Below are 23,065 nucleotides of genomic sequence, written 5' to 3' on the forward strand. Positions count from 1 at the left end.
TAGCCGCCCTTGCAGTTCTCATTGTTCACTGTAATTTCACTAGGCATAGTATTACATGTATAGTGTTTGACTTGTGAAATGTTGTCATTGGTTTCTGTGCAATATACTGACTCTCAGACTTTTTATGGGCATATACCAAATGCCAGCAAGAGTGTCACCTTTAATTATTTCTCTTCCTATTTAGATATCATTGATGCCCTATAAGGAGCAAAATTATGTTGTAGAACTAATGTTCTACTATTAAAACCCAAGCCACCAACAATTTGTGGTGGGCTTTTAATTCATATGTACGGATAAGCAATATTATATCATTTTATATTACATTTACACAGATATATATATATATATTATTATATATATATATAATTACAATTAGATTGTCATATTATTATCTTTTGTAGGAAAATAAATCATTGTGAAAAGAAAATAATATTAGTTTGTTTATTATACACTGCTGTATAAATCGCCATTGTTTTCCCTTTTTGAGTTCCTCACCAACTCTTCTCTTATACTCAAATAATACCTCTGAGTTAGGTCACTTGCACATAAGAAGAGCACCTGAGCACTTGGCTGATGTACTCTAAGTCCCAAACACATCTAGCTCATAAAATAATTTTTTTATGTAGATCATAATTTCAGACTATTGATCCGCCGTTGTCCCAACATGTCTTTGCAGTGTAACTCTATCAATATGTCTATTTTAAAAGAAGACCTGATAGACATAATGTCATCCTCTGACCTTGAAGACAATGAGAGGCTAATCTGTTCACTTTCCAGTTGCTGCCGTCCTTTACTGACTTGAATTTATCAGCTTCACTTGACGCATGGCAACTCCTCTCCCTGGGCACTGGTAATTATATTAGTTTATAAATTTATTTATTCAAAACATTTTCTGTAGTGCCATGTTTGACACCTTACTGCTACTTAGGGAAACTTACAGACATGGTTTTGTATACATACAAGAAATGGTTGGGAGAAGTAAATGAAGTTTGTAAGAGTAATAATGCTGTATGTCAGAAGTAATGTTTAGATTGCTACTCAAGAGTTTTGGGCAGGAGTTATGGGAGGCCCATTGGAGGTTGGTTAGAAAGGCGATCTCTGTTTAATTTTCTTTGGTACCAATCTACAGTATATGGCTTTAATCCAAAATCAGCAAATTATGATATAACTTAATTTGAAGCTTCCTTAAAGTAACACTATAATCGATTCTCATAATTCATTTTTTTAAAGATTTTCATTGTTTTTTCAAGTTATAAAACAGTGAAGATACATGACAAGATAATGAAGTGCCATCTATATACAATATGGTTCTTTACACTGTCTTAATGATCAAAGCGTAAGTCTCAGGAGAATGGTGGTTTACCCTTTCATTGATCCCCTGGCTGGTGTGACAATTCATTCACAAGGGCTTGGTGATGACAGGTGAAGCAAAACAGTGAGGCCACTTTAGGGGACCTTTGTGTTGGGCTGGCATTGGCCTATTATGGGATTTATTGGTCTGGCATGGCTTGTCTGTAGGCCTACCAAACAATTCTCATGCTTGCTTAACAAGTTTTTAAAAAGTCACACTTTGAAACTGGAGTCCTTTAAACAATATCAACATTTGTCTATATCTCACTTGAACAACATGAAAATGCATGACCACTGTGTAGAAGGTCATAGGTTCAAGGTTCAGAAATATGAGTTAGATTATAATGGGACCTATTAGTTAACCAGTTAGTTAATTACAGCCAATAGAAAATTAGGTTTGTGTTCAGCATTGTGTGTATATAGTTATTGCAAGTATTAACTATTGTCTTACCAAAATATAAAAGCTAGATTATAATGGGACCTATTAGGTAACTAGTTAGTTATTTACAGCCAATAGAAAATTAGGTTTGTGTTCAGCATTGTGTGTTTATAGTTATTGCAAGTATTAACTATTTTCTTAGCAAAATGAAAAACATCACGATGGAACTGGGCTAGTTCCGTAATTAAGGATTATCTATTCCTTTCTTGCTTCCAAAACCAACTTCTTTGTCTACTCTCCAAATCTTCATTTGACATTAGCATTGTTCACAAGCCAACACAAAACAAACAAGCATTTGCAATGCAATGGGTCTCGCATTTGCTCGAGTTATTAGCGTTGTAAACTCCTAACTGGACTTTTCTTGCCACATAAATTGAAAATGAAAAGTAAAATAGTTTCACATAAGCGAGCTGATTCAAAGCGCCATGGCAGCAGCGTGAAGCAGCACACAAAAGGAAAAAGAAGTGTGCTCGCAGTCAAACATACTGGCAAAAGTGCAATTAGTCCTGTAACAGGGGCGATGTCCAAGGAGGTAACAAAACCGCCCCAAGGAGGGACAATCGTAAAGCATTTACCAACAAAAATAAAGGATTTTTGATGGGCAAGCCCATGAATGAGTGATAGTGATGGGTGTGCGGTGGGCGTGGTTAAAAGCCCAGATACATACCAACATGCCGGAAAAGCAGCGCTTGTACGCTGCTATGCTTGACCTAAAAATTAAATAAATACATGCAGATTTATAAAACTATAGTGAGTAGAATAATCTTAGGCAGGTGCTCTACAGATGGAACCAACAATATATTTTACACATGATGAATTATTTTCCAGTAAGACTATATACCCTCATTATAAACCTAATTCATGGATTCACATGAACATGACTCATCATCTTGTTTTTGAGATCTAAGATAAACACGTCCATGTTCCTATGGACAAAAATTCTAGAAACGTGTTGGCGCTGTACATGAAAACATGACGTGGTCCATAAACTGGGGGAAGATGTGGGAAAGTAGCAGAGCTAGCCTAGGGCTCCAGTTGTAGAGGGAGCTTCAAAATTTTTTAGATAGCAGAACTTGTGCCCCCATTCTGCATTAAACAAGAGTATAACCTTACCCTGGAATGCCTAGCGCATCTATCCTGGCACCTCGATGCTTGCTCCCGCTGCCATGCCAATGCAGCAGACTTTGTGCACATTGTATGGAGCTGTCCCCACCTTGACTCCTACCTGGTGGGGTCCTTTATGATGATGTAGGCTCCCAGGTCCCACAGGTGGAGCTCTTTTGCCTACATAGGGTCACTACTCGCATGGCAGCACTCAATCCCGTCAACAGATACAACAGTTACACGCAGCTGGATTAAAGGGCCTGGCCCGGCTCGACCCCCTGACTGGCAGCCTTACTTGGAACAAGTAGAGGCCAAATCCAACAAAGACCACCTTGATAGACAGCCCACCACACACAGGCTTTAGACATACAACAGGTACACACTATCTCTTCTGCATAGCCGCAGACTGCAGACTGCTGTCCCCACGAGGTGGGGAGGGGTGGACTAGGTGGACCACACAATGCCCTTGGTTACAGACACACACCATACACACCGCAACTGGCCCTCCTTCTTTGGCTGGAGCAGGAGGTCTTGTCTGGCGCCTTCCCCCCCACTCACTACTCTATGTCGACCTGACACACGACTGAGTGCATATGACCACGCACCATAGTTCAGTTTCTTACATTCTGATTTACATGATGTCATTGTTGATTGTAGATCTATGCTTCTACAATACTTTTAAGGCTGCTGATGGTACACATCCTCACTGACTGTAATGGCTCTAATGTTAAAACCTGTGCCACCTGTACACAATATGTTTTGCCTTGAAATTGTTGACTGAATGTACATTGCAAAAGACCGCCTCATTGCATATTTGGTATGTACTTGACTCGTTAAAACATGATAAATCAATAAAGATGTATTTTTAAAAAAAACAAGAGTATATGTTACTTAGGAACTATATACCCTATTCTTGTCTGCATGTCATTGTCTGGGCAAATAAAAATTTGCATTTATGTTTTATGTTTATTAGACTTGCAGTACCAGACACATAGAGGCTCATATTAGTTGAAACCACTCAGGCTTTTTCCCTGATGGGGATGACTGCGCAACTATGTATCTCACACTACTTCTGGTTTTACATGAAGTGCTCTAGGTTTATTACATGAGTATGAGCTAAGCAAATCATTCATCAATGCATAACTTCGCTAATACCTCAGCTAATAACTGCACTGTGGAATTAAGAGGGAGTACATGAAACCAGGTTTCAATTGGCAAACAAACCCTCAAAAATGAGGCGTCTCATAAGATTATTTTAAAAAGAATCATCTGAGACAATTATTATGTAAGAACAGTGCATACCTTTCTTTCAGGAAATCTTCAAACTCTTTGCAGTTCTTCCTGCCTTCATTCGAGTAGTGGATGATGCAGTCATATCCCGTGGTGCTTATGATGTCAGGACTCTGTGAACGAAAACGCAAAGTCTTAGTTTTAATTGAGGATCCTCTTCACTTGAAATAATCAAATATCGAATTATGTGGCATCTGCTATATAGGAATTCCTTCAAACTTACGACACAGTGACTTCCGCACACACCACATCATGCTGTGTTTGATGTTCTTCTGTGTGCCCAACCCTTCATTCTGAATTATTTTAATGAAGACCTTTTTGAGCTCTCAAGCTTCGCATCAAGGTCCCAATGAACCTAATAACCTTGGTTATCAAACAAAAGTGCCCTAGCACAAATACAGATAATCTATACGCTTACTACGCCTAACATGTCAGCACAAAGATGTTAATGTGACAGTGATGTGCCAGTCAACTGCAAATGTTTGGAGTGATGGACGGGAGATGGGGAGCTTGATTGGCACTGACACCACCAGTCATTTATCTGTTGCGTCTATTTATCTGTTGTGTCAAGTTCACTGAACCGCTGAGTGACAGGTGTCACTGCGCGCTCCACCAGGAGTAAACATAAGCGCTTCTGGTCACCAGCACTCATAAGGCCATGTCAGAAACAGACTATAGGTCTCAGCGAAGCATCCTTGATTCTCCGGCTAAACAGGGGCAAGCTGCCCCAGGATTAACTCATAAGAGAGTTGATGAGGTACATCACAGTATAGTCCAACATGGTTTTTAAAGCAACAATTACATATAAATGCCCAGGCAAGTTTCAAGTTTAAGAGTTCACAAAACATTAACAAAGCAATATCTTAAATATATTCCTAGTATAAACAAGTAAGATCAATGGAATACACAACTTACAACATTAAAAACAACCAGGCCTCGAAAAATCATAAAATTGTCACTAGACCTGCAGGTTGAGTTACTTGAATAATCTACTCGACCTAACCTTAATGTAGTTGACCCATAAACGGGTCTCAAATTGTGTGATCTTAGGCAAATATTTTATTTTTACAGAGTCGCCTTTTCCTTCATTCTCACATGAGTGCACTTTCAAATATGTAAGTTAAGCATTTCTCCTGTACAAAAAACTCTTTTGTTTGATTAGACTAAACATTGCTCCATGTATAATAAGAATCTAGTCCACACATAAGGTACACATGATCCATGACTTGTCTCTTAGTTTACTAATAGCATTGCCACCAGGGCAGAAGCATTTCCCGGTTTGATTAAACACTCACTTTTAATAAATATATTACTAAAGCATGATGTGGTAGCACACTGTCATTTACAGACAGTTAATTTCCAAGAAATGTTCACAAACCTCACTAACTTGCAGCTTTACTGATAAAAATATGTAGTGTATTAATAATCTGTGAAAACTGGGCTTCAGAAAACATATTTATCATTTGCACGTCACCAAGTAAAGTGTTATTTGTTTTCATCTTATTAAAATATTTTTTTCATCGGACTGAAAAACAAAAAATGGTCTTTCACAGCTCCTGACATGTATTTTGAAATGTTTGTACAAATGACTTCGTTATTTAAATGTTGTGTATTAGGAAAAACCCACATAGCCTTTCATTTCACACTTTTTACAGCAGATCAGACAGGTCACCCTACCAAATCCTGGAACTCTACAGCCAGAATGAAAAAAGACAAGATGACCTTTGACCTCTGCCTCTGACCACAGACCAAATATGACAAGAACAAGATTTAAAGGCATCTTTTTCACTTTCTGACTGAATAGAATACCTGTTTGTTAACTCTCCAGAAGGGTCAAGTAGGGCCTAAAAATAGCTTGACCTGATAAAATATGACTCGCCATAGCGAGTGGGCGAGTAGATTTTTCGAGGCCGGACAACGTCAATTATAGCATAGTACAGTAATGAAACCAGGGTTCCCGGTGAAATGCACTGTGCAATGTTTGTGGCCCACGAGATGTGAGGACCACATCGCGCTGTACACAGATGAAGTCCTGATATATCTTCCAGACCCAGTTACCAGTGGCCCTCTCTGCCTGGAGAGCTTACAGTGAATCCAACCAAGTTGGTACTGTCCCGCTGGCTCCTTCGCGAGACTGCACTGGCTGGCAAACCTCACTTCCAATCCGCCGCATTAGTTTCCACTACCTTGGCATTCATGTAGCCTTACTTCCCTCACTGAAGTGGTCTCTCAACATCACACCTCTTACCTGTAAAGTCAAGGAGGATCTCCAGAAATACCGGGCTCTCCAACTCATGTCTTGGGAAGGATTGTCTTAATTAAAATGATGATCCTAACGCAATTCTTTTACCTTCTACAAAACATTCCACACATAATTCCCAGACACCGGTTCAGAGAAATGGACTCGATGGCAATAAAATTTCTGTGGCATGACTCACGGCCTCGTCTAGCATGCATGACCTGCCAACGGGCCCGTTACGATGGAGGCCTTGGCATGTCCAACTTACAGCTTCTGGTAATCAATGACCGGCTCAGTGGAGGTTGGGCTGATCAGCTTGAGCTCCTGAGTCTACGGTTCCCCCGCATAATGGCAATGCTTTATGGTGACTCTGTCACCAATACACTTCCTAAAATGACCACAATGGTCTTTGCCGGGTGGAAAGCGGTGCTCCGACAATCTGGGTGATGGGCCAAACACACCCAGCACACACCCCTATGGCCCGGTACCTGGCTGCGCAATGTAGCAAAGCTGGAGGAGTTTGGTGGATGGGACTCTGTCAGCATCACACTTCTGGGAGACATCTGGAGGAGCACACACATGTCCTCCTTTCAGGCGCTCCAGCAGACATACTCTCTATCTAAAACACAATTCCACAAATACCTACAGATGCGCCACGGAATACACATACACTCTAACCAGACACATCGCTATTTGAGATCAGCCCAATGGAAGCCAAAGTTATGATGGATCCATTGGGTAGAGGCGGCGTGTCTCAAATCTATTGCACATTGGTCATCCATGCTTCTGACACACTGGTTACTCTCTGATCTTGCTGTGAGGGCTGGCTGGGACCCTTGGAAGACGATGACTGGTGGGATGCCCTGATGGCCCCTAGCATGCTGACCATCTCTTCACGGCTCCACCTTATGTAGATATACTACCTCCGCTGTGCATACCTCACCCCTGACAGGTAATTCAAAGCAAACCCTCTAGCTAACTCGGTGAGCCCCCACTGATCCCAGGCCCCAGCCAACTTTTTTCACATGACATTGTCTTGTTATAACCCGGTATTGGGAATAGGTGGTGACACTTTAGATAGCAAAATTGACATGTCCCCTCTTATGATCCTGTTGGACGTATTGGAGAGGGTGAGGGGCAACTGGGCAGACCGCACCTTTTTGGGGTTAGCTCTACTGGTGGCCAAGCATGATATTGCTGCACAATGGAAGGCTTCCAGGCCCCCCACATTGTCACAATGGAGACTTGGAGTGGACTGGTGCGCTTAACAGGAAAAGCTGGTCCATACGACTCAGGGAAGTCCAGCCAAATATGATAAAATCTGGAGTAGATGGAGCACGAGCTCTGGCTGTGTTGTAGCAACGTGGACTGAGCGACCCAATGAGTGACAAACGATTTTTTTGTATTAATATAGTTACGGATTATGACCTATGGTAACGTTCCCACACCAGATTGGACCTGTTATGGCCTTAACAAAGCAATAAAAATGTGTTTATCAAAAAAAGAAGTATGCAACAGAAAGCAAACAAAATAATGGGATACCTGAAAGAAAAGGGGGCTGTGTCTTGCAGTTGGTGTGCATACACATGGTGGTGGGGAGGCAGGCACACCCTGGGGTGCCCTGGCACATGCAGGGGCAACAACTGGTGCACACAGGTCTCAAAATGAACCATAAAGGTTCTGCAAACACTGTCCTCAGCTCAAGAGGGAATAGGGATGTGATCCCCTGTTCTAATTCTGTTCTAATTTTAGCTCAGTTCTTTTCTGTCATTTTCCAATAACTGGTCCCTACTACCTACTATCTTACTTCGATTTCCCAATATGGTCCATTTAGACAAAAGCCCACTGAGTATATACAGATAAACAACAGCTCCATACAACGAACCTGGAATATTCCCATCACTAAGCCCCTCCCTTTCAAGCAATAGGCATCACACCTCAACGCAGACAGTGGCCAGTCTGGACTGTTCTCATATCAAGACTACAATGGGCCTGATTTAGATTTTGGCCACCATGATACCTCATCAGAAAATAGTGCATTATTGCATGTGGCACTTGCAATACAGTGGACAAGATATTTGCCACGTTTTGACAGAGTATCCCATGTGTCAAACTATAAATAAGGCCAAATATCTATATCGAAAACTAGGAAACAACAGACCTGCTGAGGTAAATGTTACTTTAATATGACTATCCAAGTGGATATATAAAGTTTTTAGCTTTATACCAGTTCAATTTGCCTGATGGAACATTTCTGCCTTTTCTTCTTGCTGAAGTATTTCCTTCATGCTTACTCTCAGCCGGAGAAGGAGAGTATAGCTATGGTGTGGGCTTGCAAACATTTTCATGTATTCCTATGCAGAAAACGATTCTCTGTCATCACGGAACAACAGGTGTTCCTTACAATTTTCGGAAACCCGAAGGCTAAGGTGTCCCTCCGCATTGAGGTGGGGGTTACGACTACAAGAATATGACTATGAGATCATGCACAAACCGAGGAAGGATCCAAACCCAGCAGATTACTTTTCACGTGTGCTGCTGCATTGTCACAGTTCGACATCCTAGGCAGCTAAAACATATCTTTACTTTATTGTGAATTCCAAAACACAAGCGGCTCAGTCTGTAGAACAAATGATTGCTGCCACCAATGCAGATAAAGACATGAACCTAATCAAAGAACTGATTACCACCCAATCATGGAGGGGAAAGATCCAGTACCTAGCCAATAACGTTGAATTCGAAAAATTCAGAAATGTACAAGTAGCCATGATACTACGAGGTTTGAGGATTGTCATACCTGGAAGCATCAGACAGCAAGTCACTGAGCTGGCCCATGAAGGACACTGTGGCTCTCTTGGCTTGATGAGCCAGTCGAGAAGGAGCTGAAGGCATGCCACACTTGCAATTATTTGTCTCCCAAAGTGACACAGCAACCAGTGACAATGTCTGATCTTCCTGCCCATGCCTGGGAGAGAGTTGCAGTAGACTTTTTTGAGCCTTTAGGAAATGGACACCATCACGTGGTAGTCATAGAAGAATATTCAAGTTTTTCCTTTGGTGGAAGACTTATCTTCATCAACCCATGACAAAGTCATAAACGTCTTGATGACATCTTTGCAACTTGGGGCATCCCAGAAATCCTCAAATCTGATAATGGCCCGCCCTTTAACCGCACAGAGTTCAAAGAATTTCTCATCCGACTCAATGTCAAGCACCAAAAGAGTATGCCCCTGTCATCCCAAGGCAATGGCATAGTCGAAAAATTTATAGGTACTCTCATCATCATTATTTTGTTATATTGCCTTTTGTGCCCTAAGTGGCTAGGGTATTCCCAGACATGGTTCCCTTCCTTGCTGCACCACTGGATTCAAGCTAGCCTGGCTGATGGAGGGTGCTACCCTGAAACCTGTCCTAGAATGCCTGAATCCTGTCCAGGGAGGACCTGGCTTGGCAGTTCGGGCTGGACTGCTCCCATTGAGAGCAGAATCAAGACTGATTTGCATATAGCTGGGTCCAAACTGGGGTGACGTGGCAAGAAAAACAACAATGGATTAAACCCAGGTTTGTGAATGGGGGTGAGTGTTTGAAAAGTTTCAACACTCTGTCCATCATTTTATTTTGTGATATTACCCTCATCAAGAGGGTCATTCCCCGGGTATCCATGGAGGGAATCAATTTTAACCAAGCCATGTGTAAGTCCCTCCAGGCCTACTGATCAACTCCTCACTCCAAAACTGGTAAGAGCCCAGCCACCGTGGTATTTGGGAGATCCATCAGAACAAAACTACCTCAGTGGGCCCCGGATCGACCAGTGAATAATGTCAAGATTCAAGACACCGACACAGCTCGGAGAATAAAAATGAAAACATACACAGACATCATGGGCATGCCCAGGAGACAGTTTATGACATAGGAGACTGGGTATTGGTTAATCAGAAACACAGACAAAAACCTGACACTCCTTTTGCTGCTGATCCTTTAAAGGTTGCGGCATGCAAAGGACAAACGGTGACAGCACATCATCCTGGACAATCGATCTCTCAGGACACATCACATTTAAAAAAACTGCCACAACACCTGTTGAGTCCTAAAACTGTACAGGAAGTGACCCAGTTAGCCAATCCAGCTCAAGAGCATGAGCCTATGGCACCATCGTCCAATCAGGGTGAATCTCAATGATCTTCAATAACCCGAGTCAGCAGACAAGTAAGAGCGCCTGGCTGGCTAATCGAGGTAATATGATTTTGGCAATGGCTGCCACCTTTCTATGTAACGAAGGGGGAGACGTAACACCTTGATGTTGTGTGCACTAGAATCCTTGGGGTTCTGGGTGGTCTCTGAAAAGGAGGTATGTAATGTACAGGGAAGTGTTAAGGTGTGGTTAACAGAAAGTATGATGTAATGCGCCCTATGGTAGTGTATGCTGAGGAATAAAGCAATGTTTTATTGCAGTTCTCGTGTGGCTTAATTCATCTGCATGCTCCACTGCTGAAGACACTACCAACAGGCCACACACTGTTTTTTTTTTCAAACAGAATTGTAAACATGGATTTAAAAGCCACGAGACCAGCTTTATCTGTAGGCTCCTTTAATTGCTAATCATCTGTTCCTGCTTCTTCTCTGTAATTGGTCAGTCTGGTAGCTCATGGTCTGGAACAATGCTGCTGGCCAGCTATCAATTACTTTAGCATGATCTGCAATCTCACATTCAGGATGCTTTAACATGCCATCCCTCAGGACACTGATCCCACAGTCCCGGAGCAGCACAAAAACAGATGTTAGTTAGACTGCTGTGAAACTGAAATGTAACTGAAAATTAAACACAAATTGCCTGTCATTAGATAGAGAAAGCACAAAAACACGACAGATAAAAAACTCTATGGGCCAAAGTCCCGCCGACAAATGACCGCACCGCGGTCAAAAGACCGCGGCGCCATTCTTACATTTCCGCTGGGCCGGCGGGCGCTCTCCAAAAGAGCGCCCGCCGGCCCAGCGGAAATGCCCCTGCAACGAGGATGCCGGCTCCGAATGGATTGCATTGCAGACACTGAAATACTTTGTGGGGCCCTCTTATGGGGGCCCCCCAGGGGCCCCGCGGCACCCCCTACCGCCATCCTGTTCCTGGCGGGTCTGTAGGGGGTGTCAGAATCCCCATGGCGGCGGAGCGCGCTCCGCCGCCATGGAGGATTCTCCCGAGCAGCGGAAAGTCGGCGGGAGACCGCCGACTTTCCGTTTCTGACCGCGGCTGAACCGCCGCAGTCAGAATGCTCGACGGAGCACTGCCAGCCTGTTGGCGGTGCTCCCGTGGTCCGTGACCCTGGCGGTCACCGACCACCAGGGTCAGAATGACCCCCAATATGTCATGTCCCAGGGCCACAAAAGGAACAGGAAAACTAAATGGCTGCACATCACTCGTATTCTAAGTTTGCCTCTCAATGGCTAGTATGATCCAGTAATACTCCCATGTCTCCCTTGTAAGCATAGAGATCCCTCATCTGCCTTCTGTAAGACACGCAAGACAACACAACCAGTCTAGAAAGTGGGTCCAGAAATCTCGTGGATGAAACTCCTCTGCTGCCAGCCATACACAAACTCCCAATATCGCTAGCACCTGGATAAATCTGCCTTATATCATCCCCAACGCCATCTGAATGAAGATTGTGGAGTAACAAGCACGAACGCTGTCCCTGAGTTACTCCATTATACAAATCCCTCCAGGCCACCACCTCCATATGGATTAGTATTTCGCGAACTAGGTTGTGGAAAAACACCAGCACATAACTAGGAGCTATGTAACAAGAGTGAAGTACGTCAATTTCTGCGAAACGCCAGTGCAGAGCACTGAGGGTTTGCTGGTGACATGCATGGAAGTGTAACTCCCTACAAGGCCGGTGGGATGAAGGCACCGCTTGCAGGGCTGCCTCAAATTGTGCCAGGCGTGCAGGGCTGGACAGGCCTTTTATTCCTTAAGGATTTTCCCTCATGGGATGAAGCCCTGGGAGGATGGTTTTGAAAGAAAGCCCAAGGATGCTCCTCGTGCCTCTGTCACTTTCCACAAACCCCATAGGTTAACGGCAGCAGGCACTTGGTGCATGGAGACGGCAAGGGAAAGAGAGGGGGTGAGAGGGCTAGAAAAGGAGAGAGAGATCAGAGCCGGAGAAGAGAGAGAAAGAAAATGGATGGATGGAAAGAGAGAGACTGTGCAAGAAGAGGAAGGGAGCGTAGCTGGGTTAAGGATTTTTGCTAGGGTTGGTTTTAGCTTCCCCGTCCGGCCCTGCACGTATGGCTCTTGCTATCCTCCTTTTTTGTGTGAAATCTGCGAACCTGGTATTACTAAAGTTTTGAAAAAACTAGGTTGCACAGCGCAAATTGGGAATTGTGCTTGCAGGGAGGTTAGTTCAGGTCAAAGCAACTCCTCTTATGGTGCCTCATCTCAGGATCACTGGCATCTCTGCTGTATTTCTGCTGCCTGTCCCTGCTTCTCCCCTGTTGCCCACTAAAGAAGGCTAGCACCACCCAACTCGCCGCTGTCCTGGTAATTCTGGGGTCGCTCTGAGGATGCTGCTGCTGTGAGTAGTTCAATTACAAAGAAAATGCACATGGAACAGCCAAATAACCGTAATGGGCTCTTTGCTTGGGCCCGGGCACGGCAGTCATCTGCAAAATGAAATGGCTCAGGAAACTTTACAAGTCTCATAAACTTACCTTCTCTACCTAAAACTGTGATTTCCTACAGCAATTAGTAATCACACCACTACTTTTCTCAGATGTCTTTTATCCACTGTTTTCCAGCCCTTTTTGGCTCGTCTTGATGGAACACAAGGTTTTGTGGATCACTGCGCCTCGGCGCTTCATGGTCCCATTTGGTCCTGTCTTTGGCTGTAACATCTCTCTGCGGCTAACGTGGTTTTAGCCTGTCACTGAGGAAACAAGAAAGTGAACGGCTAATTCCTCTATTTACTATCCTCGTGCGATAACAAGAGGTGAATGATGTAAATAAATGAAGTTAATTGACAGAGTTAAAGAACTAACGCTTTAAAACAACTAATTCCAAACTTTTTCGACCCGCGGTTCCCTTGACCGAAAATTGACCGTTTGCAGCGGCTCCCCGTTACATATGTCTTTTAGTGGGGGGGGGGGGGCTGACACCACCACCTGGATCTCTTGGCACGAGGCACCACAAGTGGAAACAAACAACTTTTTATTGCAAGTGTCAAAACATTTGTAGAGAGGCAGAGGTTCCTTCCTGACGCTTGTCGACTGTTTAATAGGCTCAGCAACTGGCACCGCTGCGCCTCTGACAGGATTTGGAGGCGCACCGGGGTGCCACGCGCACAGTTTGGAACTAGAAACCCTATAGAAACCCTACCAGAGTAGAGCAAATCACATGTCTAGGCACTTCCAGCAAGAGCCGGAAGACGCGGCCCAGGTAGCGAACCCTGACTCGCTGAGTAAATAACACAGCATGGTAAAAGTGGATATTTTCTTCTGACCTCCTGTATAAGGAGGATTATAAGAAGTGCTTTTAGAATTGGCTAAAAAAACATAATTAAGAACGAAACGAAGCAGGTGGACTTGGACAATATAAATTTAAAAGTCTGTAAAAGAGCTTTAAACTGACCCACCCAGGTTGTCAAACCAATGTCTCTTCAAGAGGAAATGGCTCAGTAAATCCAAGGACAGAAAGTAACAATGTTATAAAGACTATCAGTATAATATAAGCAAACCAAATGAAAGGACTTGGTGCAAGGAGCCTGACATAGGAAACAGCCTTATGCTCCAGGCCCACAGAGCTCAATGTGAGAGCGGGGGTTTTGCACACCACGCCACCCCTCCCCCGGCCCACCGCCCTCAACTTGCAGGACTGTGGAGACAATCATCCAACAGCGTGCACCCTCACCGAGTAAACACACCCTGCAAGTCGGTCTGATAGTGCTAGAGTAAGGACAGCTGACCAGACTGGGCCAGGGCCCTCCCCACCACCAGCGCCATGTGGAAGACAACACCATATAGGGCAAATTGTCCTTTGATGCCAGCAAAATCCCTCGGTACATGGAGTCCTTGCCCAAGGAAGACCTGGATTCACACAGGACCAAACCCCAGTGACTCTATGCCCGCCGTATTACTGGACCTGGAAACCAGTCTTCAGTGCAGTGATGCCAAGATGGACGCTATGCCGACTCGACTAGACCGCCTGATGGAGCAGCGTGATATACGGTCAGACAGAATAGATGACACTAAAGAAAGGATTTCTACTTGGGAGATGGCCTCACAAAAAACAAAAACAAATTGGCAAAACTGAAGAAGAGAACCCTTGCGGTAGCTGTAAAGAATGAGGACTTAGAGGCAAGGTTGTGACGAAATAATGTCTCCATTGCATGTCCAATATCACTGGTAAGATGGACTTTTTGACAAGAAACTGCTGGTCGACCTCTTTGGTTGGGACTGTTTGTGCACTATGTTCCCAATCGAACGCACGTAGATCACTCAGCCCCAGCACTCCTCCCAGGGCCCTCTCTAAGCAGATTATTGCACAGATAATGAATTTCTGAGACCGCAATACAATCTTGTGACTAGCAAGGAGCAGGGGCCACAGAAATACCAGGGCTCAGCAATATCCATACTCCTGGACTTTAGCACAGCAGTGCAAGAAGCGCACCAGTGGTTTGCAGAGGTCAAACACACATTATGTGGTCGGAATGTTAAGTAAGCTATACTATACCCTGGTCTGCTGAGGGTGGACTGAGAGATGAAGTATCACTTTTTCACATTAGCTGAGGAGGTCGCAAAATTCTGAAATACCGTTGGCACCACATAGAACGCTCTCCACGATCGCTCTCCAAACCACACTCCATCCAGGACAGATCGGACTCCCACAGAGAGAGGAGGAAGCTTATTTAGGTACTCCACAACCATGAACCAGGGCCTAAACCCCATACATGGAACACACTTCCATGGGCTGGAGGGGGTGAGGGGGCATGAATGAATGGATGGAACTCCTATGCATGCACTGCATGGGTGAGTCCATCATGGCCCCTGTTAACTGCCTAATAAACACTTGTATTTATGCTCATCAAACATGTGCCGACGGGCACTGTTATGTCCATGGTGTGTACCACCTAGACCGTTGATCTGCTTTCCTTTTGGCTGTATAAATCAATTTCTCAGTTTGATAAGGATATTTATGGGTTGCTTATTAGAGGTATGCATAACAGCTGGGGTCATCAGTGTGGATGCAGTGCAGGTGGTATGATTGCTGCAATGCTGCTTGGGTAATTTGATTTTTCTCCCATATGTGATCCACCTGTAGATTATTATGATTCAGACTCATGACAAAACACCACATCTTACTGACACTACCCTCAGTAAATTACACCTCCAAGTAATAAAATCCCCTTCATCTCCTAGAATATCCAGGGTCTCAATGACAACCGTAAACCATGACGGGTATTCACTTATTTAGAAAGGCTTACTATAGATGTTGCACTATTTACAGGAAACTCATCTATTCCCTAGGGATACATATAAATGTGCCCAGAAATGAGGTCCTCATAGATTCTACTCCTCATATAGTTCATACTCTCACAGGGTCTGCAGCCTAATATGGAAACCAGTGGATATTAGATATTATCAACATGTGGACACAGATGGGTACTTCACAGTGTCGATAGGAACTCTGGTAAATACAAAGCTGACTTTGTTAAACATCTACGCACCGAACGTGGACACCCCTCTCTTCTTCCGAGGCATTTTGACCATTCAGATTGATACATTGCTATGGGATGAGGACTTTAACCTTATTTTAAATCCTGACCTAGACTGCAAAGGTGCTCAGCGCTCTTCGCATACACAATTGGTTAAAACATTGAGAGATATTATGAATCTGCTGGTGTTGTGGCATCGGTGGAGACGTGCCCACCCCTCTACCAGGAAGTATATGTTCTATTTCTGACCACAGGAGTCCTCCTGCAGACATGACTACTGGCTTTCCTAACCAGATGTAAAGGCCTGAGCCACTGACATCACGCATCTACCCTGCACTTTATCGGACCATTCTCCTGTCAGGCTACTGAAGTTATTTCCTGCCTCCCCATTCACTGTTAGACCCGGTGGTGAGTTGCTCACTGCGATTCTAGAATACTTCAGATTGAACAAAGATACAGTAGCGAAATATGCTACAAGTCTTCAAGGCTTATATCCGAGGGGTGACAATAGCTAAGCACACAGGGATTCTCTGGTATATACACAGTCAACTCACGCATCTAGAACAGTCACTTAAAACTCTGGTGCCCTGTATAACACCCACCCCACAACCCCAGCTCCTCAGGGAACAGCACCAGCTATTGCAAGATTACAGGGACCTTTCAGAAAGAGGTACATTTTTGGGGGAGGATTGTGCTTGCGCAGCAACATGGTGAAGGGGAAGGACTGGGTAAGAACCTGTTCTGGCTCCTACGTCAAGGCCGATAACACAGTGCCATATACATAATCATGACACAGTCTGGCGTATCATTGATAGACAATGAGGATATACTGTCTGGATTCCACTCCTATTATGCACATTTAGAGGAGTCCCGAATGACGGAGTTGGTTGACTCATCCCAAAATATCTGGAAGAAGAGGCTCTAGTGTGGCTTGAGGGCTGTCACCAGCAATTTCTGAGTCATACTCTCGCCAGAGAGGAGATAGAGGCAACCAGTAGTTCCCTGGCTAGCGGGAAGGCCCAGGCTCTGCATGCATGATCATGGTCTTCTGCAAAGCCTATTAAATATTTCTAGCCCTACACCTCCTGGAGGTATATGGTAAGACGCTCACTGGAGGTGTGCTTCCTCTGATGCTGCGCAAAGCTGTAATCTTAGCCCTCTCCAACCCTTGGTGAGATAGGACCAGATGTGCATCAAATAGGCCATTATCACTAATAAAATGTGATTATAAAATCCTAGCCAAAGTGATAGCAAACAGACTATCGCTTTTACTTGAGAAGATTGGCTCCACGGTGCAAGCTGGTTTTGTCCCCCATAAGTCTACGTCAATTAACTTGCATATGAAGTTTGCTGTCTTGAAGCAATAAAACCCTGAGCTCAAAGCTGCAGTGGTCCTACTTGATGCGGAAAAGGTGTTTGATTCTTTGGAATGGCTCTTTTTCATGGAAACTCTAAAACGATATAGCCTCCCAAGGTTTTTTTTGGCACTGATACGCTTGCTCTATTCTAAGTCTGTTGCAAGGGTCCATGGTCTGTGTTAATGGTCTACTTTTGGACCCATTCACAATTAACAGAGCCACATGGCAAGGATGCCCCTTGTCTCCCTCACTTTTTATCCGAGCCATAGATCCCGTGACACAACACCTCTAGGAATGCCACATGCACAGAGGACTCTCGCTCCGGCAAAATATTGATATCCATGTATGCAGACGGTATTTTACTCTTAATTGAAATACCCTGAGTACAATGTATCTCTATTAATAAGGCAAATCATCACATTTGGTATATACTCAGGTATTTCCATCAACTGGGGTAAAACAGATATATTCCCACTCACTGACAAAACAGCGCCATGCTCTTGGAAGTACTCAGTTAGATAGGTCAAATACCTGGGTATTAATCTACGAAGAGATGTGGAAGCCATAATACAACTTAATTACAACCCTGCTATCAACCAGCTACAATAGCATATAGACACTTGCCTTAAGCTACCTTTGTGGGAAGGGTTGCGCTACTTAAAATGGTGGTCTTACCAACATTTTTATATCTATTTTTAAACTCTCCGATTCTGCACAACAGGGGCTTATTTCATAATTTTAAATCTTTACTAATCATTCTTATTTGGGCAAACAGCACCACTAAGATAATTTGGGGCAGAATGACACTTCCCTATGAGTGAGGGGGCTTACTACTACGGCGCAGAATGTTACTTTACTGTCCATTAGTACCACCCAGGCATACCTCACCCTTCGCAACAAAAAGGGACCGAGGGCCGTTAAAGGTCCAGCATACATGCCCCTCCCTAACTATAACTAAAGGTAAGTATGTAGCTCCTACAAAAACCAAAAGCACAGCGTGCAGGTCAGAACCCCACATGGGGGTAGCCCCTTTCAGGAGCAAGATCCCTCACAATCAATCAATCAATCAGAGTATTTGTAAAGCGCACTACTCACCCGTGAGGGTCTCAAGGCACTGAGGGGAGGGGGGGGACTGCTACTGCTCGAACAGCCATGTCTTGAGATGTCTCCTAAAGGTAAGTAGGTCCTGTGTCTGACGCAGGTGGGTGGGATTAGTGTTCCACGTCTTGGGGGCGAGGTGGGAGAACGATCTGCCCCCGTTGGTGGTTCTGTGGATGCTTGGGACGGTGGCGAGGGCAAGGTCGGGGGAGCGAAGTTGTCAGGTCATGGTGTAGAAGGAGAGCCGTCTGTTGAGGTATTCCGAGGTATTCTGGTCTGGTGTTGTGCAGTGCCTTGTGGGCGTAGGTGAGGAGTTTGAACGTGATTCTCTTGTTGACAGGGAGCCAGTGTAGGTCTATCAGGTGGGCTGTGATGTGGCAGTGGCGGGGGATGTCCAGGATGAGGCGTGCAGAGGCGTTCCCTAAGGGGTGTCATGCTTCATCATCAGGCGACACCACGATGGGCCGGTGCTGCAATGCCCAACGGGCCCCACTGGGGGCTCTTTGCCAGAGATCTTTTTTGGTTGCCGATATGAATGGTGAGGTGCAGCAGAGGTGTGGTGTTATGAGAGTGGGTAGATTGGTGTAGGAAAGGTAAATTAAACATGAATAGGGGATATCCAAAATCAGTTTATTGTGTAGGAGCCCCTGTCATGATTAAAAGCAACAGAGCGAGTCAGTAATGGGTACAATGATCCTTCTGACTCAGGTGTATGAATGGATTAAGGTAGACATGTTTCTTGCCTATTTAATGTCCCATATGGATCATGGTAATTCTTCAGAACCAGGAACATAACCTACTCTCAGGGGGGTTGTGTTTAATAGATATCCCTTTGTAATTCACCTCTTGCATAATAAGTGTGTAGTCTCTACCTGTTCTGTAAATAGCTGACCAACTTGATCACTTAAAAAGTTCAATCGAGTAGCAGAGGGGACGCCCCTTGTGCATCTTACTTGAGTCCCGTAGAGCATCTTGCCAGAGACCTACCCCATCCTCTCCACTCAGCTATATATATATATATATATATATATATATATATATATATATATATATATATATATATATATATAACCTAGTGGCGGTCACCACTAGGTAGTTAGAGTGAGAACCATGTTTCCATAGAAAAATAATTTTTTGACATGCCTATATCTTTGGCATAATTTGAAGAATCTTAACAAAATTTTCCAAAAAAAGTGCCCTAGTGAGTCTTGCTGCACATGGAAAGTTTGGGGGTGATCCATGAAGTGGGGACTGAGAAAAAGGGGGGGTCAAAAAAGTTGTATTTCCTATGTTAATTCCCATAGGACCTTTTAGACTACAGCCGGAACCACTGGACGGAATTACACCAAATTTGGCAGAAAGCTAGCTGTTGGTACGCAGATTACGCTTTTTCTTATTTGATGCAAATACGTTCAGTAGTTTTTGAGATATTAAAGGAAATCCAAATTTGTATATCGAATACTTTGCATATATTCGCAAATGCACGTGCAAATAGAAGCACTGTAATTGGCTGGCCACAATCTGAACAGAAAGTTGTGGCTGCCATTTTAGGTAATGGGACATGGTCTCTGGGGCTGAAAAATAAAATGAAAAGTAGCATGGAGGGTGGAGGTGCCCTGACCCCAGGAGTGTGATATAGGGGTGCTTGAGGGTCAAATTGTGGGATTAAAATGATTTTTCTTCATCATGGGGGATATTCACAATTAATCGAGAATAATCATGAATAATCAAAAAAAAAAAAATTAATTCACAAACTCATTCACACACTAATTCATACATGCAGAGACTCATGCACCCACTCACACACCCACTCATAGACTCTTACACCCACTTTCAGACCCAGACACTCATGCACCCACTCACAAATCCACTCACACCCTCATGCACCCACTCACAGACCGACTCAGACACTGACGCACCCACTCACAGAGCCACTCAGACACTGATTCACCCACTCACCGACCCACTCAGACCCTCATGCATCCATTCACAGTCCCACTTAGACACTCATGCACCCACTCACAAACCCACTCAGACCCTCACGCACCAACTCACAGACTCTCAGACACTCATGCACCTACTCACAAAGCCACTCAGACCCTCATTCACCCACTCACAGACCCACTCAGACACTGATGCACCCACTCACAGAGCCAATCAGACACTGATGCACCCACTCACCGACCCACTCGGACCCTCACGCATCCATTCACAGTCCCACTTAGAAACTCATGCACCCACTCACAGACCCACTCAGACACTGATGCACCCACTTACACACCCACTCAGACACTGACGCACCCATTCACAGACCCATTCAGACCCTCATGCACCCACTCACAGACCGACTGAGAAACTCACACATCCACTAACAGACCCAATCACACCCTCATGCACCCACTCACAGACCAACTCATACACTGGTGTACCAACTCACAGATCAAGTCAGACAATGACACACCCACTCACAGACCCACTTAGACCCTCATGCACCCACTCACAAACCACTCAGACCTCACCCCCCACTTTCACACCCAGAGAATCTCACACCCAGAGACACCCTTTCTTACCTATTCACATACGAAGAGAGACAGACTGTTCGGCTGTTCATGGTGCAGGTTGGATAGTTATGGGGGTTGGCTGCAGGCCAGGCCCTGCGGGCAACCTCCGCTGCATCTGGCCGAAGGCCGTGCACAGCACAGGTTTGGGTGGTTATAGAGGTCTGTCTGCTTGGGCCTGGCTGCAGGCCAGGCCCTGTGGCCAACTCTTAACAATGTGAGGTTGGGTTTGCTGCAGGGTCTGGCCACAAGCCAGGCCCTGCCGCCAACCGCCGCTGCTCACTGCCTTCTTATAGTAATGAAAATTACTTTACGTTTAAAAAACTGTGGAAATTCACTGAAAAAAACACAGTTACAGTTACGTTATAGTTAGGAAACAGAATTAAAAAAACCTTAAAAATTCACGTTAAAACTATTACTATAATTCACGCCCTAAGGTAACTATAACTCGTGCCCTTGCCATGCACTGCTAATTACCCCACAAATTACAGCACTCATGACATCTTTAATAACATCATTGATAAATTCACTGTAACATCTGCGGTAAAATTATTGATCAGATAACTGTATATGGCGGGGGCGCGAGTTATAGTTACCTTAGGGCGCGACTTATAGTTACTTGAAAGAACTGTAACTATAACTGCTGAATTTCTATGGTTTTATATGAGTAAATTCAGAACATAACTATAACATCCCTGTAATATTTGTTTTTTTTAAGTGAATATAGATAGATAAATAGATAGATAGATGCTCCTGTCAAAATGCTTTGTCTTGTTTTCAATTTTAGTACTGAAAAAGTGTAATAACTATTCTCACCATTTTTTCATAAGAGACAGTGTTAATTATCTGCATTGTATTTCTCATAGGAAGGATGCGTTTGTCACCTTCCCCTTGATCTGGTCATTGAACGATTGCATCACACTTGCTACAAAGGATGAATTTGGGAGCATTTGTATTTTCAGTATGGGCCCAGTCTCCTGAGGGACTAAAGGACTGCCGTTCTGTGGTATGCACATTTCAGAGGGTGACTGAGGAGGCAGAGGTTTGCTTGTATGCGGTGCAGATCTAAATGTGGCCTGGACATATGCAAAGATGGGAGTATTCAATGGATGGACACACGTCATATCTATGAGGTTGAGAGCATTATGCAAGGGAGGGCCTGGGCCTAAAGAGCAGTTGGAGATACAAACATTCTCGAACACAGGACTACACACACTATTAATATACCCATAAATCCTATGCCAGCGTGTAAAGAAATTGCTCCCTGTTGCAGTTACCCCCCACTTTTTGCCTGATACTGATGCTGACTTGACTGAGAAGTGTGCTGGGACCCTGCTAACCAGGCCCCAGCACCAGTGTTCTTTCACCTAAAATGTACTTTTGATTCCACAATTGGCACACCCTGGCATCCAGGTAAGTCCCTTGTAACTGGTACCCCTGGTACCAAGGGCCCTGATGCCAGGGAAGGTCTCTAAGGGCTGCAGCATATCTTATGCCACCCTGGGGACCCCTCACTCAGCACAGACACACTGCTTGCCAGCTTGTGTGTGCTGATGAGAACAAAACGAGTAAGTCGACATGGCACTCCCCTCAGGGTGCCATGCCAACCTCACACTGCCTATGCAGTATAGATAAGTCACCCCTCTAGTAGGCCTTACAGCCCTAAGGCAGGGTGCACTATACCATAGGTGAGGGCACCAGTGCATGAGCACTATGCCCCTACAGTGTCTAAGCAAAACCTTAGACATTGTAAGTGCAGGGTAGCCATAAGAGTATATGGTCTGGGAGTCTGCCAAAAACGAACTCCACAGCTCCATAATGGCTACACTGAATACTGGGAAGTTTGGTATCAAACTTCTCAGAATAATAAACCCACACTGATGCCAGTGTTGGATTTATTAAAAAAATGCACACAGAGGGCATCT

General features: G+C 44.4%; 1 protein-coding gene across 1 annotated transcript in view; it reads right to left on the bottom strand.

Annotated features, from left to right (window-relative positions):
* PSTPIP2 (proline-serine-threonine phosphatase interacting protein 2) overlaps positions 1–23,065 on the bottom strand; it is a 326,413-nt gene that overhangs the window by 182,583 nt on the left and 120,765 nt on the right. Inside the window, exon 2 of the mRNA XM_069218855.1 lies at positions 4,196–4,296. Within this exon, the coding sequence (XP_069074956.1) occupies positions 4,196–4,296 (101 nt within the window). The remainder of the gene's footprint in view (positions 1–4,195; positions 4,297–23,065) is intronic.

Source organism: Pleurodeles waltl, chromosome 1_1 (assembly GCF_031143425.1).
Source record: "Pleurodeles waltl isolate 20211129_DDA chromosome 1_1, aPleWal1.hap1.20221129, whole genome shotgun sequence".
Lineage (NCBI taxonomy): Eukaryota > Metazoa > Chordata > Amphibia > Caudata > Salamandridae > Pleurodeles > Pleurodeles waltl.